This window comes from Bombina bombina, chromosome 1 (assembly GCF_027579735.1).
Source record: "Bombina bombina isolate aBomBom1 chromosome 1, aBomBom1.pri, whole genome shotgun sequence".
NCBI classification, from domain to species: Eukaryota; Metazoa; Chordata; class Amphibia; order Anura; family Bombinatoridae; genus Bombina; species Bombina bombina.
The window spans coordinates 1,441,344,253-1,441,371,430 of NC_069499.1; the positions used below are offsets into that span (position 1 = coordinate 1,441,344,253).

Consider the following 27,178-nt stretch of genomic DNA (forward strand, 5'->3'; position numbering starts at 1 on the left):
TGCCCTACAAAAGGCCCTTTTAATGGCTATTTGTAGTTTATTGTAGGCTAGGGTTTTTTATTTTGGGGGGGCTTTTTTATTTTTATAGGGCTATAAGATTAGGTGTAATTCTTTTTTATTTTTGATAATTTTGTTTGTTATTTTTCATAATTTAGTGTTTGTTATTTTTTGTTATTTTTTTTAATTTGACAGGTAAGTTTTAATTTAATTTAAGATAGGGAAATGGTAAATTTAATATAAAGTAAGGGGGCATTAGGCTTAGGGGTGACTAGTTTAAATTAGTTTATTGCAATCTGGAAGGCTTTTGGTTTAGGGGATATTAGTTTAATTTAGTATATTTAGTTGTGGGTGGCTTGTGGTTTAGGGGTTAATAGGTTTATTATAGTGGCGGCAGTGTATTGCTTAATAACTTTAGTACAGTGGGGGCGATGTGGGTGGATGGAAGATTAGGGGTTAATAATATTTAAATAGTGTTTGCGATGTGGGAGGGCCGCGGTTTAGGGGTTAATAACTGTATTAAAGTGGTGACGATGTCGGGGAAAGCAGCAGAATAGGGTTTAATACATTTTATTTGTGGCGGTGATGTCGGGAGTGGCAGATTAGGGTTTAATAAGTTTAATATAGTATTTGCAATGTGTGAGGGTCTCGGTTTAGGGGTTAATAGGTATTTTATGAGTGATAGTGTACTTTGTGACAGTTTAGTTATGAGTTTTATGTAACAGATATCAGATGCTATTAGATGGCAGTACGGATCTTGTAGTTATAGGCTGGAACACAAGCTTTTTAGCTAGAAGGCAAAACATGTAATGTCTGCACTATGGAAGTCCCATGAAAAAACATAATTTTTACGTGTGCAGGACTGACGTTGCGTTATAGGCTAAAATGCTTGCGGTACAGCTATACCGACAAGACTTGTAATGTGTTGCTGTTTTAACGGTGAAATTATCATTACCATTTCTGAGTTGAAACCCAAATGCAAAACTTGTAATCTACCTGAAAGTTAATTCAATCTTCCTTCCCCCTCTTTCACATGACAGCCATCAGCCAATAACAAAATGAATATACATTGTGCACTTCTTCTGCAGCCTCAATGTGCATATAAAAATAATGTGAATGTTTTGCTAGTGAAAGTATATTAACAAGGTTGTTTTTTTTTTTGAGCCTCCGAATAAGTGCATCCATGCATGCGCGAAACACGTCAGGCGTTCTTGACTCTGACCTCATTATTCTGTCACTGATACTTGGACTTTCCAATAAATATTTGTTTCCAGCATATCTACTTTTGAGTCAGCGCATCTTTCGTGTGTTCATTGTGTTTTTTTTAAATTGCATGCTTTATCTGAATCATGCAACTTTTATTTTGACATAAGTGGTTATTTAAACCTTTACCTGCAAAAATCTACAGTAATGTATTAATCTTTTATATTCAATTAAGCTCCATAGGTATTTGAAGAAGGTATATTTTACAAACACTGCTGGTGAAGAAGTGTCATTCGATGAAAATGGAGATATGTATTCTGGGTTTGATATTTTGAATTGGTTTGTTTCGCCTGTCAATGATACTCTTCTGGCAATAAAGGTTGGGCACTTTAATCAACGGGATTTATACAAAGAGCTATTTATCAATGATAGTATAATACAGTGGAGCAACTTTTTTAATCAGGTGAGTTTTAGTTATATACATTTAAGGTTGTAGTAAAATATACATAACAAATGTTCCCAGAAAAAAATAATAAAAAAAAATAAAGAGCTCTTAAAACCAAATTGATTTTGTTACTCTAAATCAAAAGTACGGGGGGGGGGGGGGAAAGAGAGAGAGTTGTTTCAAATGTTCAGCACATCATTTACTATTTCCATTTTGCTAATGCATAAATTGTCACTGCTTTCTTTACAAAGTACATCAATTTCTATCACATGTCACATAATGGGGCCGATTTACTAATGTGCGGGCGGACATGATCTGATGCAGCGGATTCGGTCCGCCGCACATCGATAAATGCCGACAGCATACGCTCTCTGCATTTATCATTGCACAAGCATTTCTAATGAAATGCTTGTGCAAGGCCGCCCCCTGCACATTTGCGGCCAATCGACCACTAGGGGGTGTCAATCAACCCGATCATATCAGATCAGGCTGATTGCTGTCCGCTGCCTCAGAGGTGGTGGACGAGTTAAAGAGTAGCGGTCTTATGACCGCTGCGTCTTAACTTCCGCTTCACGCACGCAGAATTAAAACCCCTACTGAAAAAACCCACGGCGGACCCCAATGATCTGAAGAACTACCGCCCAATCTCTTTGCTCCCCTTTGTGGCCAAAGTAATCGAGAAGTCCATCAACGCGCAACTCGTTTACTACATCTAAGCCAACCACACCCTGGACTCCTCCCAATCCGGTTTCAGGAGCAACCACAGCCCTACTCGACCGAGGAGAGACCGCTGCCCTCATTCTCTTAGACCTCTCAGCAGCATTCAACACTGTCTCCCACCTCACCCTCCGCAACCGACTACACGATGCCGGCATACGCGACAAAGCCCTGGAATGGATCACCTCCTTCCTCACCGGCAGAACCCAGAAAGTTAGACTCCCACCCTTCACCTCCAAGCCCACAGAAATCTGCTGCGGTGTACGCCAAGGCTCTTCGCTGAGCCCCACCCTATTCAACATCTACATGGCCCCTCTCTCCACCATTGCCCGACGACACAACCTCAACATCGTCTCCTACGCCGACGACACCAAGCTAATCGTCTCACTCACCAGTGACCCCACCACTGCCAAGAGAAACAGCCACAAAGGGCTGACAGCAGTCGCCACCTGGATGAACTACAACTGCCTAAAGCTGAACGCAGACAAGACCGAAGTCCTCCTCCTCAGTCCCACCACATCCGCTTGGAATAACTCATGGTGGCCCACAGCCCTTGGACAACCTCCAACCCCCACCGACCATGCAAGAAATCTAGGCATCATCCTGGACTCATTGCTCTCCATGGACCGGCAAATCAACGCAGTCTCTTCTGCATGCTTCCACACACTTCACTTGCTGTGAAAGATCATCAAATGGATCCCAACCGAGCCCAGGAAGACTGTCACTCACGCCCTCATCAGCAGCCGACTGGACTATGGTAACGCACTCTACGCCGGCACCTCCATCAATCTCCAAAAGAGACTACAGCGCATCCAGAACTCCTCGGCCAGACTAATCCTTGACATCCCTCGTCAATGCCACATCACCAAACACCTGCAGGACCTGCACTGGCTCCCCATCAACAAAAGAATAACCTTCAAGTTTCTCACCCACGCATTCAAGGCCCTCCACAACATCGGTCCCGAATACTTGAACCACCGCGTTACCTTCTACACACCTTCCAGACAACTTCGATCGGCCGACCAAGCCCTCGCTGTCATTCCCCGCATCAGGAAAACCACAGCAGGAGGCAGATCCTTCTGTCATCTGGCAGCCAAGACTTGGAACACCCTCCCTCTGCACCTCAGACAAGCTACCACCCTAACTAAGTTCAGAAAGGACCTCAAGACCTGTCTCTTCGACTGAACTGCAACCCTCAGCGCCTTGAGACCCTTACGGGTGAATAGCCATGCTTTACAAGAACCCAATAGATAGATAGATGATAGATAGATAGATAGATAGATAGAAAGAAAGATAGAGGCGGACCTGGAGCGGAGTGAGTCAGAAGTAGCATCCACTGCTTTATAAATTGACCCCAATAACTTTAACTGAGTTCATAATAAAAGATTTAAATTAAATGTAAGTTTTCTATCAGAATCAAAGAGACAATATGCTCATTTTAACTAGATTATGTAATGAAGGATTACGCTAAATTTATTAACTTAACACATTTATTTAATAGCATTTAAATTATTTATTGTTATTATTATAGAAAATGTAAATCCTCAGTTAAAGGGACATGAAACAAAAACTTGTTATTGTTATTATTATAGAAAATGTTGATCCTCAGTTAAAGGGACATGAAACACAAATTTGAACCACTGCATTACCTTCTACACCCCTACCAGACAACTTCGTTACCTTCTACACCCCTACCAGACAAACTTTTTTTTGTGATTCAGATAGAGAATCCAACTTTTCAAAAACATTCCAATTTACTTCTGTTATCTAATGTGCTTTATACTTTAGATATCTATTGTTGAAGAAATATCAATGCAGCCACCAATCTGCTGTTACAGAGCCTATTTAGATATGTTTTACAATATCTTATATCAAGAGAATGAAGCAAATTATTTTAAATAAATGGAAAAGCTTAAAATGTCATGCTCTTTATAAATTGGGTGTCATGTCCCTTAAATGTGATGGAAAATTTGTGGCTACATACATAGGCTGCTCCTTATTAGATCATTTTGTTCTATGGTTGCCAGTGTGAACATAAATTGAACTACCTTATAAGAATACTTACCTCAGTCACATCAACCATGGTACAGTGGATATAAAAAGTTTATACACCCCTGTTAAAATGTAAGGTTTCTGTGATGTAAAAAAATGAGACAAAGATAAATCATTTCAGAACTTTTTCCACCTTTAATGTGACCTATATACTGTACAACTCAATTGAAAAACAAACTGACATCTTTTAGGTAGAGGGAAAAAAAAAGCCTAAAATAATGTGGTTGCAAAAGTGTGCTGGGGATGTAAGCTGTGTTCAGAATTAAGCAATCACATTCAAAATTATGTTGAATAGGAGTCAGTACACACCTGCCATCAAGTGCCTCTGATTAACCCTAAATAAAGTTCATCTGTTCGAGTAGGTCTTTCCTGACATTTTCTTAGTCGCATCCTACAGCAAAAGACATGGTCCACAGAGAGCTTCCAAAGCATTAGAGGGATATCATTGTTAAAAGAATTTACAAGGCATTATATATACCATGGAACACAGTGAAGACAGTCATCATCAAGTGGAGAAAATATGGCACAACAGTGACATTACAAAGAACTGGACGTCCCTCCAAAATTGATGAAAAGACGAGAAGAAAACTTGTCTGGGAGGCTGCCAAGAGGCCTACAGCAACATTAAAGGAGCTGCAGGAATATCTGGCAAGTACTGGTTGTGTGGTACATGGGACAACAATCTATGTATTCTTCATATGTCTGGGTTATGGGGTAGAGTGGCAAGACGGAAGCCTTTTTCTTACAAAGAAAAACATCCAAGCCCAGCTAAATTTTGCAAAAACACATCTGAAGTCTCCCAAAAGCATGTGGGAAAAGGTGTTATGGTCTGATGAAACCAAGGTTGAACTTTTTGGCCATAATTCCAAAAGATATGCTTGGCGAAAAAACAACACTGCACATCACCAAAAGAACACCATACCCACAGTGAAGCATGGTGGTGTCAGCATCATGCTTTGGGGCTATTTTTCTTTAGCTGGAACTGGGGCCTTAGTCAAGGTAGAGGGAATTATGAACATTTCCAAATACCAGTCAATATTGGCACAAAACCTTCAGGCTTCTGCTGAGGAACTTCATCTTTCAGCATGAAAATGACCCAAAGCATACATCCAAATAAACAAAGGAATGGCTTCACCAGAAGAAGATTAAAGTTTTGTAATGGCCCAGCCAGGGATGTGTACAGGAGATGCCATCACAATCTAACAGATTCGGAGTGTTTTGCAAAGAAGAGTGGGCAAATCTTGCCAAGTCAAGATGTGCCATGCTGATAGACATACCCAAAAAGACTGAGTGCTGTAATAAAATCAAAAGTTGCTTCAACAAAGTATTAGTTTATGGGTGTGCACACTTATGCAACCATATTATTTTAGTTTTTTATTTTTACTTCCCTCCACCTAAAAGATTTCAGTTTGTGTTTCAATTGAGTTGTACAGTTTATAAGTCACATTAAAGGTGGAAAAAGTTCTGAAATGATTTATCTTTCTCTCATTTTTTTACATCACAGAACGATGACATTTTAACAGTGGTGTGTATACTTTTTATATCCACTGTATATGCCATATGGGAGGCACAAAAAATGTGTCTTAAGAGGAGAATAGATAGCAGAAAAAATGTCAATATCTTGCTACAGTTCTCACTTATATATAGACAGGTCAAAGTCACAACATCAAAAAATGCAGACCATATTAAAGGAATACCAAACCCAAATATTTTCTTTAATGATTCAGATAGAGCACACAATTTTAAGCAACTTTCTAATTTACTCCTATTAACATTTTTTATTTGTTCTCTTGCTATCTTTCTTTAAAAATCAGGAATATAAAGCTTAGGAGCCGGCCCATTTTTGGTTAAGAACCTTGGCTATGCTTGCTTACTAGTTTGTTAAATGTAGCTACCAATAAGCAAGTGCTATTCAGGGTTCTGAACCAAAAATGGGCAGGCTTCTAAGCTTTTTATTCCTGCTTTTTAAATAAAGATAGCAAGAGAATGAAGAAAAATTGATCATAGGAGTAAATTAGAAAGTTGCTTAAAAGTGCACGCTCTATCTGAATCATGAAAAAAAAATGGGTTTAGTATCCCTTTAACGGACCTACAAGATCAACAAAACTGTCTAATAAAAACCTTTAATAAAAAAGTAACGATTCCCATTTTCAATAACATAAATATTGTAAGAGTAGCAATAAGCAATGCTGTCTTATAGCTATATATCTTTAAAAAAAGGACTAATAAAGCATATGTGTTGTTGATAAAAGATGACGAAGATGATAAAAGTTAATACATGTGCCGCTCTTTGTCCATAGCAGAAGCATTTTAGGTATATTTTAAAATTTATATAATCTCACTAACCTAGGCCCCACCTTTACCACACCAACCCTGGCAATAAATATGGCAATAAGAAAATTCTTAGATAGCCCTTTTACACCTGAGGAATTGAAGCAGATAATGAGTGCTCTTTCATAAATAAAGCACCAACCGAATATGCAGCACTATACAAAGTTCAAAACATGTGTGGGATGCATTACATACCTAACAAGTACAATAAGGTAAAGTACTTGAGATCTAATTTATACAAAAGGAGATAAATACCCTGCCCTTGAGCACAATCAGTAGTAGTTCCCTCACATACAAAGTGACCTACAGATAGAGTGGTTCTCAAGCATGCATTCTGAAGAAACAAAGATGGATACAGAAGGTAAGGAAGAAGGGAAATAAGACAGTGTGGACTAAGAATGAGGGATTACTAGACATGTGCGTTTCGTTTTTGGCCGATTCGGCTATTCGGATGCATTTGAATTGCTGAATTGGCACATCCTGAAGAATTCCCAAAAATTCCGAAAATGAATAAATATGTTTCCGAATTTTCGATCTATTATTCATATTCAGAATTTTTCATTGTTCCATCCTAAACAGTTTCCGGCGGATACTAACTCTAAGTCTATATTAAAGGTATAACCCCTAAACCACCATTCCCTGAAATCTCTTAAGCTAACTAAACCTATTAACCCCTAAACCACCGCCCCGAAACATCGCCTACACTAACTAAACCTATTACCCCATAAACCACAACCTCCCACATCGCTGACACAAACTAAATCTATTAACCCCTATTAACCCCTAAATCTCACCCCCTACACATTGCCGAGATGAACTAAACTTATTAACCCCTAAACCACCATTCCGAAACATCGCTGACACAAACTAAACCTATTAACCCCTAAACTGCACCCCCTGCATTGCCAACACTAACTAAACCTATGTGTTTTGCAAAGAATGGTGGGCAAATCTTGCCAAGTCAAGTCATGACTAAACCTATTAACCCATAAACCGCTGTTTCAAAACATCGCTGACACTAACTAAAGCTATTAACCCCTAAACCGCCGGCCCCCACATTGCAACAACCTAAATTAAACTAGATTAACCCCTAAACCTAACACCCCCTAACCCTAAACCTAACACCCCCTAACTTTAACATAATTAAAATATAACTAAATTAAAGTTACAATTATTAACTAATAATACCTATTTAAATCTAAAAACAAAGTAACTTACCTATATTAACCCATAAACCTAACACCCCCTAACCCTAACACCCCCTTACTTTAACATAATTAAAATATAACTAAATTAAAGTTACAATTAATAACTAATAATACCTATTTAAATCTAAATACAAACGGCTAGATTATGAGTTTGCGTTAAGAGCTGCTTGGTACTAACTTGCAAGTTATTTTCACTTTTCTACAGCGCTGGTATTACAGGTTTTTAAAAACCCGGCGTTATCAGACAAGAAGTGAGCATAGAGCAAAATTGAGCTCCACACCGCACTCCAATATCAGCGCTGCTTAAGTCACGATTTCCCCATTGAAATGAATGGGGAGAACCGTCTGAAAAAAAGCCTAACACCTGCAATAAAGCAGCGTAAATCTCAGTAACGCAGCCCCATTGATTCCTATGGGGAAACTAAATGTATGTTTACACCTAACATCCTAACATGAACCCTGAGTCTAAACACCCCTAATCTTACACTTATTAACCCCTAATATGCCACCGCCAAAATCTACGACACCTACATTATATTTATTAACCCCTAATCTGCCGCTCTCAACATCTCCGCCACTATAATAAACATATTAACCCCTAAACCGCCGTACTCCCGCCTCGCAAACACTAGTTAAATATTATTAACCTTAATCTGCCGCCCCTAACATCGCCGCCACCTACCTACAATTATTAACCGCTAATCTGCCGCCCCCAACGTCGCTGCCACTATATTAAATTTATTAACCCCTAAACCTAAGTCTAACCCTAACACCCCCTAGCTTAAATATAATTAAAATAAATCTAAATACAACCTACTGTTAATAACTAAATTATTCCTATTTAAAACTAAATACCTGTAAAATAAACCCTAAGCTAGCTACAATAGTTACATTGTATCTAGCTTATGTTTTATTTTTATTTCACAGGCAAGTTTGTATTTATTTTAACTAGGTAGAATAGTTACTAAATAGTTATTAACTATTTACTAACTACCTAGCTAAAATAAATACAAATTTACCTGTAAAATAAAACCTAACCTGCCTTATAATAAAACCTAACCTTACACTATAATTAAATAAATAATTAAATAAATTACCTAAATTAAATAAAATTATCTAAATTCCAAAAAAACAAACACTAAATTACACAAAATAAAAAAAGATATTATCAGATATTTAAGCTAATTACACCTAATCTAATATCCCTATCAAAATAAAAAAGCCCCCCCCCCAAAAAAAAAAAAAAAAAAAAACTAGCCTAAACTAAACTACCAATAGCACTTAAACCTTTTGCAGGGCATTGCCCCAAATAAATCAGCTATTTTACCTGTAAAAAAATACAAACACCCCCAACAGTAAAACCCACCACCCACACAACCAGACCCCCAAATAAAAAACTAACTAAAAAAAAACCTAAGCTCCCCATTGCCCTGAAAAGGCATTTGGATGGGCATTGCCCTTTAAAGGGCATTTAGCTCTTTTTCAATTGCCCAAACACCTAATCTAAAAATAAAACCCACCAATAAACCCTTAGAAAAGCCTAACACTAACCCCCAAAGATCCACTAACAGTTTTGAAGACCCAACATCCATCCTCAATGAAGAGGCAGAAGTCCTCGTCAAAGCCCACAGAAGTCTTCATCCAGGCAGCCAAAGTCTTCATCCAAGCAGCATCTTCTATCTTCATCCATACGGCGTGGAGCGGCTCCATCTTCAAGACATCCGGTGTGGAGCATCCTCTTCTTCTGACGACTAACGACGAATGAAGGTTCCTTTAAATGATGTCATTCAAGATGGCGTCCCTTCAATTCCAATTGACTGATAGAATTCTATCAGACATCCATCCTCTGATAGAATTCTATCAGACATTTTTGGGGTGTTTTTTTTTTTAAATTAGGGTTTGGGCAGCAATTTGCGTTAAGGCCAAAAAAGTGTGCGGTGCCCCTAAACCTGCAATACTCGTAATACCAGCGGTAGTGAAAAAGCAGCGTTATGAGTCTTAACTCTGCTTTTTCACTCATACCGCAAAACTCATAATCTAGCTGAAAGTAACTTACCTATATTAACCCCTAAACCTAACACCCCCTAAACCAAACCCTAAACCTAACACCCCCTAACTTTAACAATATTAAAATATAACTAAATTAAAATTACGATTATTAACTAAATAATACCTATTTAAATCTAAATACAAAGTAACTTACCTGTGAAATAAAACCTAAGCTAGCTACAATATAACTAATAGGATTTAAGCAGCTCTAATTCCTATTGGCTGATTAAAATTTTTCAGCCAAAAGGAATGCAAGTAACGCCATCTTGAGTCATGTACCTTGCATTGAAGATTCAGTGTACGGCGGCGACCGTATGAAGAGGATGCTCCGCGCTGCCGGGATCAAGATAGAAGATGCCGCCTGGATGTAGACTTCTCGACTCCTGGATGAGGAGTTCGTCATCTGGATAAAGATAGAAGAGGCCGCCTGGATGAAGACTTCTCGCCGCCTGGATGAAGATCGTTCAAGCGGGACTTTAAAAACTGTAAGTGGATCATCGGGGGTTAGTGTTAGGTTTTTTTAAGGGTTTTTTGGGTGTGTTTTTTTTTTTAAATTAGGGTTTGTGCAGCAAAAGAGCTAAATGCCCTTACAAAAGCCCTTTTCAGGGCAATGGTTAGCTTAGGTTTTTTAGATATTTTTATTTTTTATTTTGTGGGTTTGGGGGTGTGGGGGTTTGTAATGTTAGTGAGTCTTTGTATTTTTTTTTTTTTTTTCAGGTAAAAGAGTTGTTAAACTTAGGGCAATGCCCTACAAAAGGCCCTTTTAAGGGCCATTGGTAGTTTATTCTAGATTAGTTTTTTTATTTTGGGTGGGGTTTTTTTAAATGGGTATTAGAAGAGGAATCATTTTTATTATTTTTAATAATTTGTTTGTTATTTTGCATAATGTATTTTTTTTTTGTTTTGGGGTAGGTTTTTATTTTTAGATTAGGGCTGTGGCAGTTAAAGAGCTAAATGCCCTTTTAAGGGCAATGCCCATACAAATGCCCTTTTCAGGGCAATGGGTAGATTAGATTTTATTTTATTTTTATTTTGTGGGTTTGGGGGGTGGGGGTTTGTATACTGTTAGGGGGTGTTTGTTTGTTTTTTGTAGCAAAAGAGCTGTTAACTTTAGTGCAATGATCTACAAAAGGCCCTTTTAAGAGTCCACAAAAGGTCCTTTTAAGAGCCCTTGGTAGTTTATTCTAGATTAGGCTTTTTTATTTTGGGGTCAGTTTTATTTTTTTTAAAGGGTATTAGAATAGGAATCATTTTTATTATTTTAAATATTATTTATTATTATTATTATTATTATTTATTATTAAATATTTAATGCCCCACAAAGGACCTTTTAAGGGCCCCCAAAATGCCTTTTTAAGGTCCCTTGGCAGTTTATTATAGATTATGTTTTTTTTTATTTTGGGGTGTTTTTTTTTAAAAGGGTATTAGAATAGGAACATTTTGTATTGTTTTGGATAATTTCATTTGTTATTTTTTGTAATGGTTGGTTTATTTATTTTTTGTAATGTTAGGTTTTTATTTTTGTAATGTTAGGTTTTAGTGTAAGGCGGCTTAGGTTTTATTTTTATTTCACAGGTAAGTTTTTATTTATTTTAAATAGGTAGTTAGTAAATAGTTAATAACTATGTTTTACTAACTAGTCTACCTAGTTAAAATAAATAACTTACCTGTGACATAAAAATAAAACCTAAGCTAGCTACAATATAACTATTAGTTATATTGTAGCTAGCTTAGATTTTATTTTACATTTAAGTTACTTTTTATTTAGATTTAAATAGGTATTATTTAGTTATTAATTGTAACTTTATTTATATTTTAATTATGTTAAATTTAGGGGGTGTAAGGTTTAGGGTTAGGGTTAAAGTTAGGGGTTTTTAGGTTTAGGGGTTAATATAGGTAAGCTACTTTGTATTTAGATTTAAATAGGTAATATTTGTTAATAATTGTAACTTTAATTTAGTTATATTTTAAATAGATTAAAGTTAGGGGGTGTTAGGTTTAGGGTTAGGGGGTGTTAGGTTTAGGGCTTAATATAGTTTAATTTAGGTTGTTGCAATGTGGGGGCCGGCTGTTTAGGGGTTAATAGATTTAGTTAGTATTGGCAATGTTTGTGAACGGTGGTTTAGGGGTTAATAGGACGGTGGTTTAGGGGTTAATAGGACAGCAGTTTAGGGGTTAATAGTTTTAGTTTTTGTTGATTATGTGGAGGGGGGTGCGGTTTAGGGGATAATAGGTTTAGTTCATTTCGGTGATGTTGGAGTTTGCGGTTTAGGGGTCAATAGGTTTAGTTTGTGTCAGTGATGTTTTGGAATGGTGGTTTAGGGGTTAATATGTTTAGGTAGTGTTAGTGATGTGGGGTGATGGCAATTTAGGGGTTAATAGCTTTACTTAGGGGCGGCAATGTTTTGGAACGGCAGTTTAGAGGTTAATAGGTTTAGTTAGTGTTGGAGATGTGGGGGGTGTGCGGTTTAGGGGTTAATAGATTTAGTTTGTGTCGGCAATGTGGGGGGTGCAGTTTAGGGGTTAATAGATTTAGTTCGTGTTGGCGATGTTTCGGAACGGCAGTTAATAGGTTTTGTTAGTTTTGGCAATGTGGGGGTGTGTGGTTTAGGGGTTAATATGTTAAGGTAGTGTTAGTGATGTGGGGGGTGTCGATTTACCGGTTAATAGCTTTATTTAGTGGCGGTGTGGGTGGTGGCGTCGGCAGTTTAACATAATTTTGTTTTGGCAATCGCCGGAACATTAGCTAGAAATAATGATTCGGTCCGTAATAAAGATTCAGTCCGACATTAATAATAATTCGGTAACGGTTTTGAATGCATCCGAATTTCAAAATTCAGAACGCACGGATAAATTCCGAAACCAAATTAACGATACATACGGAATTATTAAGAATGTCTCGAACCAAATTTTATTTACGGCCCAAAACTAAACAAAGCAAACTAAATTTTTCGATTGTGCACTTGTCTAGTGATTACTTAGGGAGCACTAAGGAATGAATTGTGTGGTGAGTGAGCAAATGAGATTTGGAAAAGTGTAGTAGAATGTTGAAGAGTGTCAGTATAGAGGCTGTGAATGTGAAGTCGTTTCTCTATCCTGGATCTTTTTTGACAGTTGCACCTGTTAAGAGGTGTTATATATTTAAGAAAACATCTGAGTGGGAGGTGGTAGACAACGATAAAGGTCTAGTTCCTGACAATATGGTTGACTGGTGTAAGATAGAGGTTCTAAAACAAAGAGACAAGCAAGGTGAGCATTCCTGTAATAAAGTAAAGGGGGAAGAGTAGCTTAAATCAGAGCAGAGGGGGTGAGAGTAAATTGGGATATTAAAATGAGAGTTAGAAACAATTCCAGAGTAGCCCAACAGATGTAGAAAATTATTCCACCCATTATCTTGCATGGAGAGACCAGTCAGATGAATTACCTTGTAAGGTGATTTACAAATCTATGAGAATGATGCAAGTAGAGACTTGTATGCTGGTTTGTAAATATGGGATACTGATGTATTTTATAAGCTTGTAAAAAGGTTTGCAAATCTGGTAGACAAATGTAAATTAAAAGCTTGTAAACTGGTTTGCAAATCTAGGAGACTGATGTAATTTAGTGACTTTAAATGAATAGAAAAGTCAGGTGAACATTCCTGGTAAAAAAAAAGTATAGGGGGAGGAGTAACTTGAATCAGAGCAGAGGAGGTGAAAACAAATTGCGATATTATGAGAGTCAGAAACAATTCCAGAATAGCTCAACAGATGTAAGAAATTATTTTACCAATTCTCGTGACTGCAGAGATCTGTCAGATGAATTACCTTAAAAAATGATTTGCAAATCTGAGAAACTAATGTGAGTTAGAGGCTTGAAAGCTGGTTTGCAAATCTTGGAGACTGTTGTAAATGTAGCGGTTTGTAAGATGGTTTGTAAATATAAGAGACTGATGTAAGTCAGAAGCTTGTAAGCTGGTTTTCAAATCTGGATGGCTAATGTTCTTTAGAAGCTTGTACACTGGTTTGCAAATCTAGGAGACTGATGTAAGTTAGAGGCTGTAAAATCATTAATTCATAAAAATTATATTGGTTGCATCCCTAAATGGGAGGCCAAAGACTTCCCATGATTAATAAAATAATAATGATGCTACCAAAACATCAGGCGGACTTTGGGCATCAAATCTGAAAATGTATAGATAATCCATATTTTTGCAAAGAGTCATTGACTGGCATATTTATTACAATTATAAATTATAGGTCCCAGTGTAACAGGATCTCACACATACAAAATATTTAGGCTTATTATGCTGGAGAGCTCACTCTAATACTAACAACTCTAAAGACCCTACACTAAACCCAATTATCAATGAAACATTACGTATTTGGAATAAGGCTGTTCCTTTTGTTTCTGGAATTTTCACTGGGATCCCACATAGCTTACTTCTGGAAAGTTGTTCTAGAGACCTACCTGTCATTTATGTAGTAAATGATTCAATAATGAAAACCCAACAGTAGTTTTTAGAACAAAGCTTTTTTGTGTTAACAGTTGCTTCGTGCAAAACTGGAAAAGAAAAGAGGTTCCTATGTAGTCTATGTGGAAGTATTTGATTTATTAGATCTAGAGGAACAACACTATCTAAAATACGGTAAAGTAGATACATATGCCCATATGACTTTGACATGGAAAGCCTACCTGCATAACCAACTAAATTCTAGCAAACCTATAGAATCCAGTCAAAAACCTGAGGTCTCTAGGAACACCTCATCTATATAATTGAAGAAATTAAAAATAAAGAAAAAGAAAAGTTTTATAAATCTACACACAATACAAAAAATAAAAATAAACCATCTAATCTGTTACACAACAAAATGTATTATATAAATGCACTCTGCACAATAAAGGATATGTTTAACAAACAAATACTCTCTTTCAGTTACTTCTGTGAAAGGATTTAACAATGGGCATAACTAGAAACCCCCTTAAAAAAACATGACTTTAATAAATTTACTTTTACATCAAAAAGATTAAAGGGGCACTGAACCCAATTATTTTCTTTCATGATTCAGATAGAGCATACAGTTTTTTGTTTTTTTTTTCCTTTTTTTTTCTTTTTTTTTGTTTTTTGTTCCTTTCTTTACTTTTTTTTTTTTTTTCTAAGATCTTTTTGAGTTTCTGTGAACAATATTAGGGCATCTCTTTCTTTTTTGGCTTTAATGTATTTAGCCCAATTAAAAGGTGACTTGTGTAAAAGAAAGTGATTATATGAGTTTATGACAAAATTAGTAGCTTCCTTTTCTCTATTTTTCATAATCTTAGTTATTTTAGCCGCATATGCTGTTATTTCTCCTCTAATGACTGCCTTAGCGGCTCCCCAGAAGATTTCTGGTCTGTCAATGTATTCTGCGTTAAATTGAATATATTCTTTAAATTTATCATTTAAATGTTTTTTAAATTTTGCATCGTTAGCCAAGTGGTAAGGAAACCTAAATCTCAGGGGAGCTGTTTTTAGGCTATTTAGGTGTATTTCAAGAAAAATGGGGGCGTGGTCTGAAATGATTATAGGTGTAATTCCTGTTTTTATGTTCTTAGAGCAGAGCCTCTCATCTGCTAGCAGTAGTAATTCAAAAACCGGGCAATAACTACTCTAGGCCTCTTATTTATTTTAGTGTCATCAGAGGGGGGACCAATTCTGTGGATTCTCTCAATTATAATCTGTGTGCTTGATATTTCCAGTAATTGACCTAGCGTTTCTGTTATAAATAGCGTTAGATTTTCATATTTTTTTTCCTCTGGAATGCCAATTATCCTTATGTTATTTCTTCATGACCGATTTTCTAGGTCTTCTAGTCTAAGCTGCATTTTTTGTAGCTTAATTTCTGCGTCTTCCAATTTAGAGCCTTGTGCCACTGTGAGATCTTCTAAATCTGACACTCTCTGCTCTGCCTCTTGAAGTCTGCCTGAAAATTGCCTAACTTCCTGAGATAGTTGATCTATATCATGTTTAATTTCAATTCTTAAAGTATCGAATTTAGGAGTCAAAGCTTCTGATATATTGGTGACTAGGTTTTGTAAATTCAGTACTTCACTCGTTGGATTAAGATTAGTTGCAGAGTGTGCCTCCGCTAGAGGCTCGGCAATTCCTTTCGATTTCTTGTCTCTGTGTCTGCCTGCCATGCTTGGAGATATTGACTTAGAAGAAGTATTGAGACATTTATCCATGTGCCAATTGTGCATGTGCCAAAAATACTTATTGGGGGGAGCACCCCTGGGTGTTGAGTGGTAATATTAAAATAGGGGAAATGGGTGATTAGTGTGAGAAGAGAGAAAAAAAAAAAAAGGGGTGAAAAAAGTGACTTGTAAGTGTGGGTAAAATTTAAAGGGCAGGGGATGTGGAAGGAAAGTGAATATTTTGTGTAATTATTTGTGAGGAATGTGCAAGTGAGGGGGAAAAAAAAAAAGAAAAAGAAAAAAAAAAGGAAAGTGTAAGTGATTTTAGGATTATAATATCAAGCTTTGGCAGACAGACAGAAAGTCGCAGTCAAATTTGAAAAGATTTGGAAGGACAGATAATATGCGGTCTCTGCCTCTAGGACAATTTCTTTACTGGCTTTTAAATTTAGGTTAACTTACATTTATTGAACCACGGTCTTAAATCTCTTACTAGGGGGATATTTGAGAAGACCCAAGCCACAGGGTATTATATAACCCTGTTTGGATTTACCCCACAGTAGGATGTCTGCGGGTGGGGCCAAAACCCTGTCCCAGGGAATTCAGGAAAGGGACTTCTCAGAATAGTTATCCAGGCTTATCAGAAATAAAAATATAATTAACCCACAATACCATTATATCAATGATTAGACAAGCTTTTTGTTTCCTAGACCAGGCACTTTGTTAAATTTTACTTTTTTTCCTCTTCTTTCCTCCCTTTCCTCGCCCCTTCCCTCTCCTTCCCCCTCCCTTCCTCTCTTTTTTTAGATAATTATGGTGCGTGCTCTTTTACCTGGCTGTATTTAAATATAATTTATCTATATATACAGATGCAAAGAGAAAGGAATACAATGTCTAGACATAGCAAAGATTTCTGAGATTAGTGGTTTTGATCCTATAATTTCAGGGCCTAATTTTAAACCTAGGAGCTTAGCTTGCAGAAATCTTACAGATACTCTTTGAGGACAGGATAGTAAGGCTAATTTAGGTTATTACACAACATTGTTTTAGACTCAGGGAGTGAATTGGCAGTGTTAGTAAAAAATAGAGCAATTGATAGCAAATCTATACACAGCTTTTAAATCAACAATTTAACAGGTCCAAATGATTCTTATATGAAAATTTATGCAGTGGCAACCCTTTTAATGCAGTAAGAGGGAGAAAAAAAAAAAAAAAAAAGACTTATTATGCTAAGGTCAGAACAGAGACTTTTAACGTTACTTTGTCTCTTTCTTTAACCTGTACCATCCAAGAAAAAACATTATGTAACTTTTTGTTATAATTGTGACTTCTAGCAGCGTTCTGTGCTTCTTTTGTTTCTTTCTCTTTACCCTTGATATAAGTCTTTTGGTTGACCTCTGCGTTCAACTCTTTAGGCTTTTTTTTTTTTAGAAGTGTTCTAAGTGTATTTTTTTTCCCTTTTCCCTCTTTTCTCTTCCTCTCCTTTTTGAGGTCCCACAAGCTGTGTCTTGTTATTTGCTGAGTTTTTTGTCCCAGAAAGAAAAACAGAAGAGAAATATTTTTTCCCCAGCAGGAATATATTTTGGTTTGATATGTGTTTCAATGCAACTTGGGTAGCGTTCGTGTTTCTATTTCCCCTTCTGACTGGCCCCCTTTCCTCTTTCTCCTTTCCCTTGCTCCTTAACAGTTTTTTTTTTCTTGTATTATTGTATATGAGGAAAAGATACAAATAAATCCACAGATTTCCAGAGAAAGCAGCGTTTATCTCTGCTTAATACACTCACCCTCCGGTGTCCGTGGTCTGGTACACAAACTTTTTCCTTGCCAGCCGGGGGATAAGGAGCACTACTGAATCCTGCTCCGTTTCCACAAAATAGGCGAACCCTCTGATCCTCTCCGACCCGCCTCCTCCCGCGCAACACCGGTGGGGGGGGAGGGAGTCAAATGGTAAACTCCGGGCCGGGTCCAGAAGCAGCACCGCCAGAACAGGTGCTAAGTGAACCGGCCTCAACCGAGGGCACCAAAGGAAGTCTCCACGCTCAGGGTCACTCTGATACACCAGCACAACTGGCTCCTATCGATACCTCCTCCCACGCAGCACCGGTGGGGGAGGAGGGGCAGGTCTCCAGCACTCACCGGACTCCCGGGCTCTCCGGGCGTGATTCCGCACTTCTCGGCGGCAAGAAGCGACAAATGTCCGGTCTCTGTACCAGGAGGGGAGATAGAGAAACAGGGAGAGTTGGCAGTCAAGAGACTTGTCGGGTAAGCAGCCTTACAGTTTTTTTTTGTATTTTTCTCCTTTCTTTTTTCCTGTCAGTTGCACATATGGGTCTTTCTTATTACAGTGCAGTATATTGGGGATATCCTCCCTTTTAGAACAAGGGGTCTCTCAACAGTGGGCTTGGAGTTTCCACTGTGCGTTCCGGCAGCGTGTGGTCCTTGCCGTCCAAGTAGCAGCCTCTGAATTCGGGGCTTGGCTCGTGGATTACACCGCCAGGTGCTTGGGACTGGAGAACAGACGCTCAGCTACCTGTGCTAAGCTCCTCCTTAAGTAACTTTCTAATTAGCTCCTAATATCAAATTTTCTTTATTCCCTTTGTATCTTTATTTGAAATGAAAGAATGTAAGTTTAGATGCCGGCCCATTTTTGGTGAACAACCTGGGTTGTCCTTGTTGATTGGTGGATAAATTCATCCACCAATAAAAATGTGCTGTCCAGAGTACTGAACCAAAAATAGCTTAGATGCCTTCTTTTTCAAATAAAGAGAACGAGAAAAATTGATAATAGGAGTAAATTAGAAAGTTGCTTAAAATTGCATGCTCTATCGGAATCACAAAATAAAAAAATTGGGTTCAGTGTCCCTTTAAGGGGTATGAAACCCAACATTTTTCTTTTATATTTCAAATACAATTAAAATATACATTTTTAAGCAACTTTCCATTTTACTTCTATTATCACATTTTTTATTCTCTCAGTATCCTTCATTGAGGAGCAGCAATTCACTACAAAGAGCTAATAACAAAAGGCATATAAGTGAAAATACCAATCAGCAGCTGTCTCCCAGCACCTGAGCCTACCTAGGTGTGTTTCAGCAAAGGAAATTTAAAAGAACAAAGCAAATTAGATAATATAAGTAAATTGGAAAGATGTTTAAAATTGCATGCTTTATCCGAATCATCAAAGAAAACAATTTGAGTTACATATTCCATTATAACATCTTATTTTGATCTAGATTACGAGTGGTGTGCTAATTACCGCAGCCTCAGAGCTCTGGTTAATTGTTACACAAGACAAAAATGTTGCACAACACACATCAAAAATACACTCAACAGTTAAATTACACTCATAATAGCACTCTCGGATAAAAATATATACAGTATATGTGTGTGTGTAAAAACACATAAAAACATGTGTTGCATATATAGAAACATATATAGACATGTATATATAAGTGCATTAAAGCCCTTTGCAGTCAAGTAAATTATAACATGAAAAAGCATATTTATGTAATATTCATATTTAATAAAGTGTTATACTGTGTATTTACTGTAAATATTTCCCATTCCAACATTCTGCACAAATGTATTTTTAAATAGATATTTCTATACATATCTGTATATATCTTTACCTATATATATATATATATATATATATATATATATATATATATATATATAAATATATATATTTAATACCATCAGATATATGTAGAAATATGTATTTATCAATGAACATATTCTGCCATATGAAGAACATTGGAATGTGAAATATTAATATTTTAATGTCAGGTTGAGAATATACAATCAGATTTGCTTGCGAGTAGGGCTTTTTTTCCCCCTTTTCATACTCCATTGACTTCTGTGGGGGAATACGAAAAAACGGTTGTGATATTGTAACTTCATCAGGTTAGCTTGCAAAACCTTACTTCTAGCGCAGTTAATGCATGAGCGTAAAATACAGCTTTACACGTTATCTAGCCCTTTATCACTATAATGGCCTTTTAATTAGTGAAAACTTACATTAATTAATGGGCCATAATACCTAAATGTTTAAACACTTGAAAGTGATGCAGTATAGCTGTAAAAAGCTGACTAGAAAATATCACCTGAACATCTCTATGTAAAAAAGAAAGATATTTTACCTCAAACTTTTCTCAGTAAAGGGCTTCTAAGCAGCAAATCAGTATGTCTGTCCCGGAACAGCGGAAGGAGCGAGCTTTTGTGCACACTCATCTTATTTCCTTATTCAGTGTAAGGACGTTTACAATGAAATCTCATGAACGTTAAGTCAAATATCATGAGATCACAGTAAAAGAGTTCATGACCTCAGCACTGTTGATGCTGATTGGCTGCATTTAATTTCTTCATTTTTTTTTTTTACCTGCAGCTGGGCAACAGATGAGTATACGTTTTTACACAGAACTTACTCTGCTGAGCTGAGGAAATTGTGAGGTAAAATATCTTCCTTTTTTACATAGCGATTCTCAGGTGATAATTTTACAGTTATACTGCATCAGTTTCAATTGATTTAGCATATGAGTATTATGTCCCTTTAATGTCAAAGTTTGAGTTAGGTAAAAACAAACTCTGATATTGATTTTTTAGGTGACTTGCAGTATGCTTCGTTTGACAACACCACTGGCAGAGCATTCAAGAAGGATGGAAGGAAAGGAGAAGAAGGCTGGCACAGCAGTTATTTCAAATGTCAATCAACATATTTCTGCAAAATACTGCACCTGTATTTCAAAAACTGCTTCTGATAAACATAATCTTTGAAAGTGTGCTAACTTTTAATATGTACCTGTTAGCAATTAGTATGTACATTACCTGTGCGTGTACTTCCCTGCTTCTCAGGGTGTCCTTGACAGTGACATCACGCAACTAAATACAGCTGACCCAGAGATAAAGTACATGCACATTGCTATACTATCAGCAGTATGGCACACACATTAAAAGATATGATTTTAACAGAAGCATTTTTGAAAATGCAGGTCTCAAACTATTTGAAATACACTGCTGTGCATTACAAATACCAATTTTATGTCACTTTAAGTGAAGGATTTAGAAGTGTTAAATGTAAATATGTCTCTTAAATAGATGTGGGTGACCCAGAATGTTTTTATGCATGTGTAAGACCAGCAATGAATCATGCTTGAAACACTTTTGATTTGGAAAAAGTGAAAAACTACTTGACTAATATTGAAACTTGCAGTAAGTATATGTTCATACAAAACTAGGATAGTCAGCTATCCTTCAAAAAGACCTATCAGTGACTAAATGCACTTGCAACAGTCTGTGACCTGGTAACTTTGCTATGGGAGGTAAGACAGTACCTGTGCAATGCACAGAGGAGGATTTGAAACTTTTGGCCCAGGTGGCAAGTAGATACCAGTGGCCCCATGCGTTGTGTGCTTCCCCTTAATGACGTATAACACTGCAGATAGGGAAGAGGGGTCCAGTAAACAAAAAAAAAGGTTGAAAAAGATCTAATAGCTTAGCAGCCAGGTAACAAATGTAAAAAATACTAATACTAGAGCACACTACTGTAATAATGTGGGCTTATGAAAAAAAGTTATAACAATTAACTGCTATGTACACAACACAGATGGTGGCCCACAGTTTTGATGTTGGACTGCAAAAAAAAAAAAAGGATTTCCATGGTATTGTGATACAATAGTGCAAGCGCATGGTAAAATATGGTACTAAAACAAAGCAAGAGGTATGTGATGCTCTAAAGGGACACTAGACAATAAAATATATATATTTATTTATTTTTGAAAGATTTTATTAAAATTCAAAGATCAAACATAATCACTTATAACAATGGATACATTTTGGTAAGAGGTGGGGAAATGCAGGTCCCCTATTCTGGTAAACACAAAATAGGAGTTTGTGGACATGCAGGTCCATTGTTTTTAATTATAAAGAAACATCAATCTGTACATAATCCTTCCATAGTATCTTCTTGATAGAAGAATCAAGTCAGAAAAAATTGATACATTACATGCATGTTGTAAATATGAAAGGGAAGCAGGTGAGGGGGGAGTAGGGAATGAAGGGGGGAGGGGATGGATCCTGATTAAGTCAATATGTCAGGATACAGAAGGAGGGGCTCTGTAAAGATAATTAGTAGATTACCTACATTGGGTACTGAAAGAGGGATGGCCCTACAATTGGTTAGGTACTGTGTTGGAGTCTGGCATTACAACATATGGGTACTAGAGGGTATTATAATTATCTTTCCAGTCAGCCCAAGTAAACTCAAATAAGTCAGATTTGTTAAGTGAATGAAAATATCTTTTTCCATGGTATACAGGAATGTCATTGTGTTTAAGACCACAGGACATTTTGGGGGAAGTTCCTTTTTCCAGGACCTGGCAATGTTAGTTTTAACAGAAGCGAAAAGGAATATGCATAGTAAACTTTGATGCTTAGGGAGGGTGTGCAAGCCCACATGCAAAAGAGCTATAGCGGTTGTTCTGGGTAGTGTTTTCTTAGTTAGTGTAATCGTTCATTGCCACATATTGAGTGGGATAGTAGTATGTAAAAGGTTGTCCCATCTATGTAAGTGAGCTTCTAGTTCAGGAGGAGTGGTACCTTCTAGTAAGTTATAGTGTGTTGACAATGGTTAATGGGTGATGGGTGCAGAGCTATTTGGGGACGGTGACGAATCTTATCCCAGACTGAAAGGTACTAAATAATTATGGGTTTTTTCATTCTGAGAGTTCTTCGACAATGGACTGGAGTCCATATCTAGTCTGTAAGGTTAATCTTGAAGGGGAGTTAGGCCTGTTCTATACCTCTCCATTTATCAGGAGAATTGCTCCATTATGGTTTTTTACGATAGAAGGGGAGGCTAAGCCTCCAAGATGTATGGGGTGTTGTAGAATTCTATGGGCAATTATACGGGGTTTGCCCTGCCAAATGAACTTTGAGAATTCACTTTGGAATTGCAGTAGGAGGTGTGTGGGTACCCTAAGTGGGAGGCATGGAAAAAGGTATGTGAGTTTTGGGAGGAAAGACATTTTAAGGGACATGATTTGACCCATCCAAGAGATAGAGTTATGGTTCTACTTCTGCTTCAAAATTCCTAATTCTGCTAATAGTGGAAGATAGTTGTCCAAGCGAAATTAAAGTTGTTTTTTAAATGATAAATATAGTCTGGGGAGCATCTCCACCAATATATCTCAATTTTCGCTGTGTTGAGCTTATAAAAAGACAAGTTATCAAATGTCTGAAGAATTTTCATTAGCCGAGGAATAGTACGAGTTGGATCCGCCGAGAATATGGTAATATCATCAGCAAATAGCGCAACTTTATTTATATTGTGATTCCCTCTAATACTTTCTCTGACCGTATTTGCTCAGCAAGGGGTTCAACCGCAATGGCAAACAGGAGGGGGGATAAGGGACAGCCCTGTCTGGTACCATTTGAAATCAAGAATGGTAGTGATTGGAAACCCAGTCCCTTCACTTTTGCTGTTGGTGTGGAGTATATGACTTGGATGGTGAGACAAATTGCAGTGGGAAATTTTCTTTTCCTTCTTACGGCTTGACATTTTGACTTGGTGTTATAATACCCTGTGGTTGGGTACCGGGCTTCCCAGTTTGGTTCTATTTAATCCTTACTCTCTGGGATTTTTTGCTTAATATGGAGAATCGTGACCTGTTTTCTCTAAAATCATTTACTAATTTGGATTTGGACAGACTAACTATGGAGGACACTTTTGTTAACCAAAAAGAGACATTATCTATCAGTAATATTTTTCGGACTTTAATCAAAGAATATACAATATGGTTGGACAAACGGGCTCTTTAAAAATACTTGATGATGGATTTAATCCCAAGGGGACTCCATTTGAATAAGTATCCCACCTTTCAAGTGGATGATTCAATCTTTATTATTAAATGGAATAACATTTTGACAGAATGCTCAAAGAAATTAATGGAGTTGATTATCACTTTTAAAGAAACAGATTTGTCAACAACACTTGAGGATTTAAAAGATTTACAGAATCGTCTGAATGACTTTACCATGCATCCCAAATACAGGGACATGGACTTATTGTTAAAAGAATCTGTGGAAAAATTCTGTGTTGAATTGGATAATTTCAAACTAAATAAGTTTATAAGGGATAGTGATGATCATGCACACAATAGGGTTTACACCTGACATATACGCAGTGTTACTATTAATAATAGGTCCAGATCTAGATCCAGATCTAGGGGTAGAAATACAGCTCATTCAGTTGGAAAACATGTATCTTGCTCAGGCCCTCAGCAATTAGAGGAAGTTAGTTCACAACAGGGTGTTATAATTGCCCCACCTACAAAACCTACATCACAAGTAGACCAGTCAGGTAGGTCTAAGACTGGTGGTGGTGTTCGTATAGATCCTATAATAACTAGGAATTCAAATAAAAAAACAGTTAATGACACGATTGCAATTTCACAGTCTGAGCACAGGAGACAAATCTTCCTTAGTGATAATGGAGGGGCATCAAGATTAGCAACCTCTGAGGCTGTTTCTACGATTGCAAGCAAGGATCAACAGGTTTTTTACAGGGACCCCAATTTTGGAGAAGGGGAGGAAGCGTAGGAAGAGGTCAAAGAGGCAGAGAGGCAGTAAGGTACAGAAGTGGAGGCAGGAACAAGTATGCAATTTGAATGTTGTAAATATTTCTGAAGTTACACTGACTACAGAAGAATATGAGGTCCTAGGCTTGGGTATGGGTTATGTCCTGACCAATAAATTGAATTTGTTTAACACTATAGTGGATCTTAACAAAATGGTTCGTGATGTGACACTTTTTTTTTCTGGAAAAGTGAGTCAGTTGGTAATGCTACTGCTAGTGACACCATTTGTTTAAATGAAGAATTGCCTAAGCTCTATGACCTGGTTGACTTTAATGAAGCATGCGACTATCTTCGGTTACATGATCTTGCCCATGACACTCCACTAGATGAATCCCTTCTAAAAATTACACATGGGGGTTTTAAACCTAAGTCTATCTTCTACCCCACAAAAGAGAGAGGCCCCTTTTTAGAGGCTTTCCACCACAGGGTGGTGGAAAGCTATCCTTTGATATTCATCACCCCCGCCCTAATCTTACTTCTGCCCAGGCAATAATAATTGTATGAGGCTTTAAAACTCTTCTGGTGACACAAAGAGCTGGGCTTCCTGCAGGTTATCTAGACTCCCGCGTGGTGGACAAGATGGCAGCCATCCCGTCTCACTATCTTAACCACAGCCTCTCATTGATCTAATTGGGGATGTCCACTTCCTGGTCTCTGAAGACTTCAGTGCTCAGAAGGGTTCCAGTCAGGATTCAACTCCGCAAGTGCTGCTCACAGGAGGTAAGGTGGCAGTCTGCAACCAGGCTAGGTCTTGTAGTTAGTTCGGTGTCAGTGTTCTCCTCTACCTTCGTCTTTCTCTGAGCAAAACAGGGATTTTCTGCCTCAGGTTTTCTCTGCCATAAAACCCGACTCCGGAGCGGAGCCCCAACCTTCCAGGACAGGTTTCACTTTTGGAGGCTGCTGTGTATTGCAATCCCAATAGCTGAGTGTACTTGTGGATCTGGATGTCATGGTAGGCTGCAGCTTCAGCCGGCTACTTCCACAGATGCGACGTCCAATACCGCCAAAGCAATGCCAGTCTAACTCGGTCCTAGCACTGTGGGTTATTATTGAAGCAGAATAGGGTAATTTGGAGAACCAAATTCAGTCAGAGTGTTCTATTTTAATAGATATATAGACACAGCTCTTTGTAAATGTGTCTATTCTGATCTGCTGTTAGTTCTGCCCCCCCAGATAATAAATATTTTTTACTATTTATGGGTACTGCCATTTTGGAATCTATGTTTCACTGTAGGCATGTGAAAGAGAGTTGCTGCACATAAGCACTGAAAAACTTTCAGTATGACAGCACCTATGATTAGAGGGATGCGGGAATAACCTCCAGACTATGGTTATTAAATGTATTTAGGGCTAGATTCCAAGTGGATCACTAAATTATCGCGAGCATGCAAATCAGCAGCCATTACAAGTGGCTGGTTATTGCTACCGAATGCTCACTGTAACAATTAGTGCTCAGAAAATTAACCAGAGATCCAATCTGAGTGCCATAAATGCCCTCAAAATAGAGGGCATTATAGTTTTTGTATAAAAAAAGATAGCATTTAAAAAAAAAAAAGTGCACTACGTAGTTTTTGAGGTCTAAAGTTGGTGAAAGTGGGGTGTGAAAAAAAGACACTAAAAAGTGCCTTTACATTGATGTCTATGGGAACTGTGTGTTCCCAGTAAATATATATATGTATATGATTATATACATACCTGTATATATTTATGTGTTAATATGTGTATAAAAATATGCTGCCATATCTGTGCTACTTACCCGTTCGCTGCGCAAGGTTTTGATGCCATTTCTGACGGAGCCAATGAAAGCATGCTCTCGTGAGCGCAATGCTTCTCAGCAATGCGAACGCGAGCTGTTAACTTGATGTTAACTTTAGGATGCACTGGTATTAAACAGTGGAGCGCAAATATCGCTTTCATGAAAGTGATATTTAGCATTAAACTTGTAATCTGGCCCTTAGTGTTTAATGTCCCTTTAAATTATTTATTTTTATAGTAGATCAGTCAAGCAGTGGATAGGTATCGCTGTTTATGCATACAGTGTGACCTACACTCACATATGGTCATATTCATATATTTTGGCATATAACTAACAGACACACTCATGCTCATACACAAAGGCTCACACTTACATGAAAAACCTAATACCTGTACAACCCACTAACAGGGACACATATTCACAAACCCAGCTACAGGGATACCTACACACAAAGTCACAAATACACCCAGTTATGGGAACACACAAAGAAAATCACACATGCAAAACCAAGTAAAGGAACACAAACATACTGTCACATATACACCCAGTTACAGGGACACGCACACCCAAATTCACACATGCAACTCCTTACAGGGACACAAACACACAAAGTCACATATACACCCAGTTAAAA

General features: G+C 37.4%; 1 protein-coding gene across 1 annotated transcript in view; it reads left to right on the forward strand.

Annotated features, from left to right (window-relative positions):
* The window catches only part of LOC128665933 (vomeronasal type-2 receptor 26-like), a 73,757-nt gene that overhangs the window by 25,155 nt on the left and 21,424 nt on the right, over positions 1–27,178 (forward strand). The window contains exon 2 of the mRNA XM_053720213.1: positions 1,436–1,663. Coding sequence (XP_053576188.1) covers positions 1,436–1,663 — 228 coding nt within the window. The remainder of the gene's footprint in view (positions 1–1,435; positions 1,664–27,178) is intronic.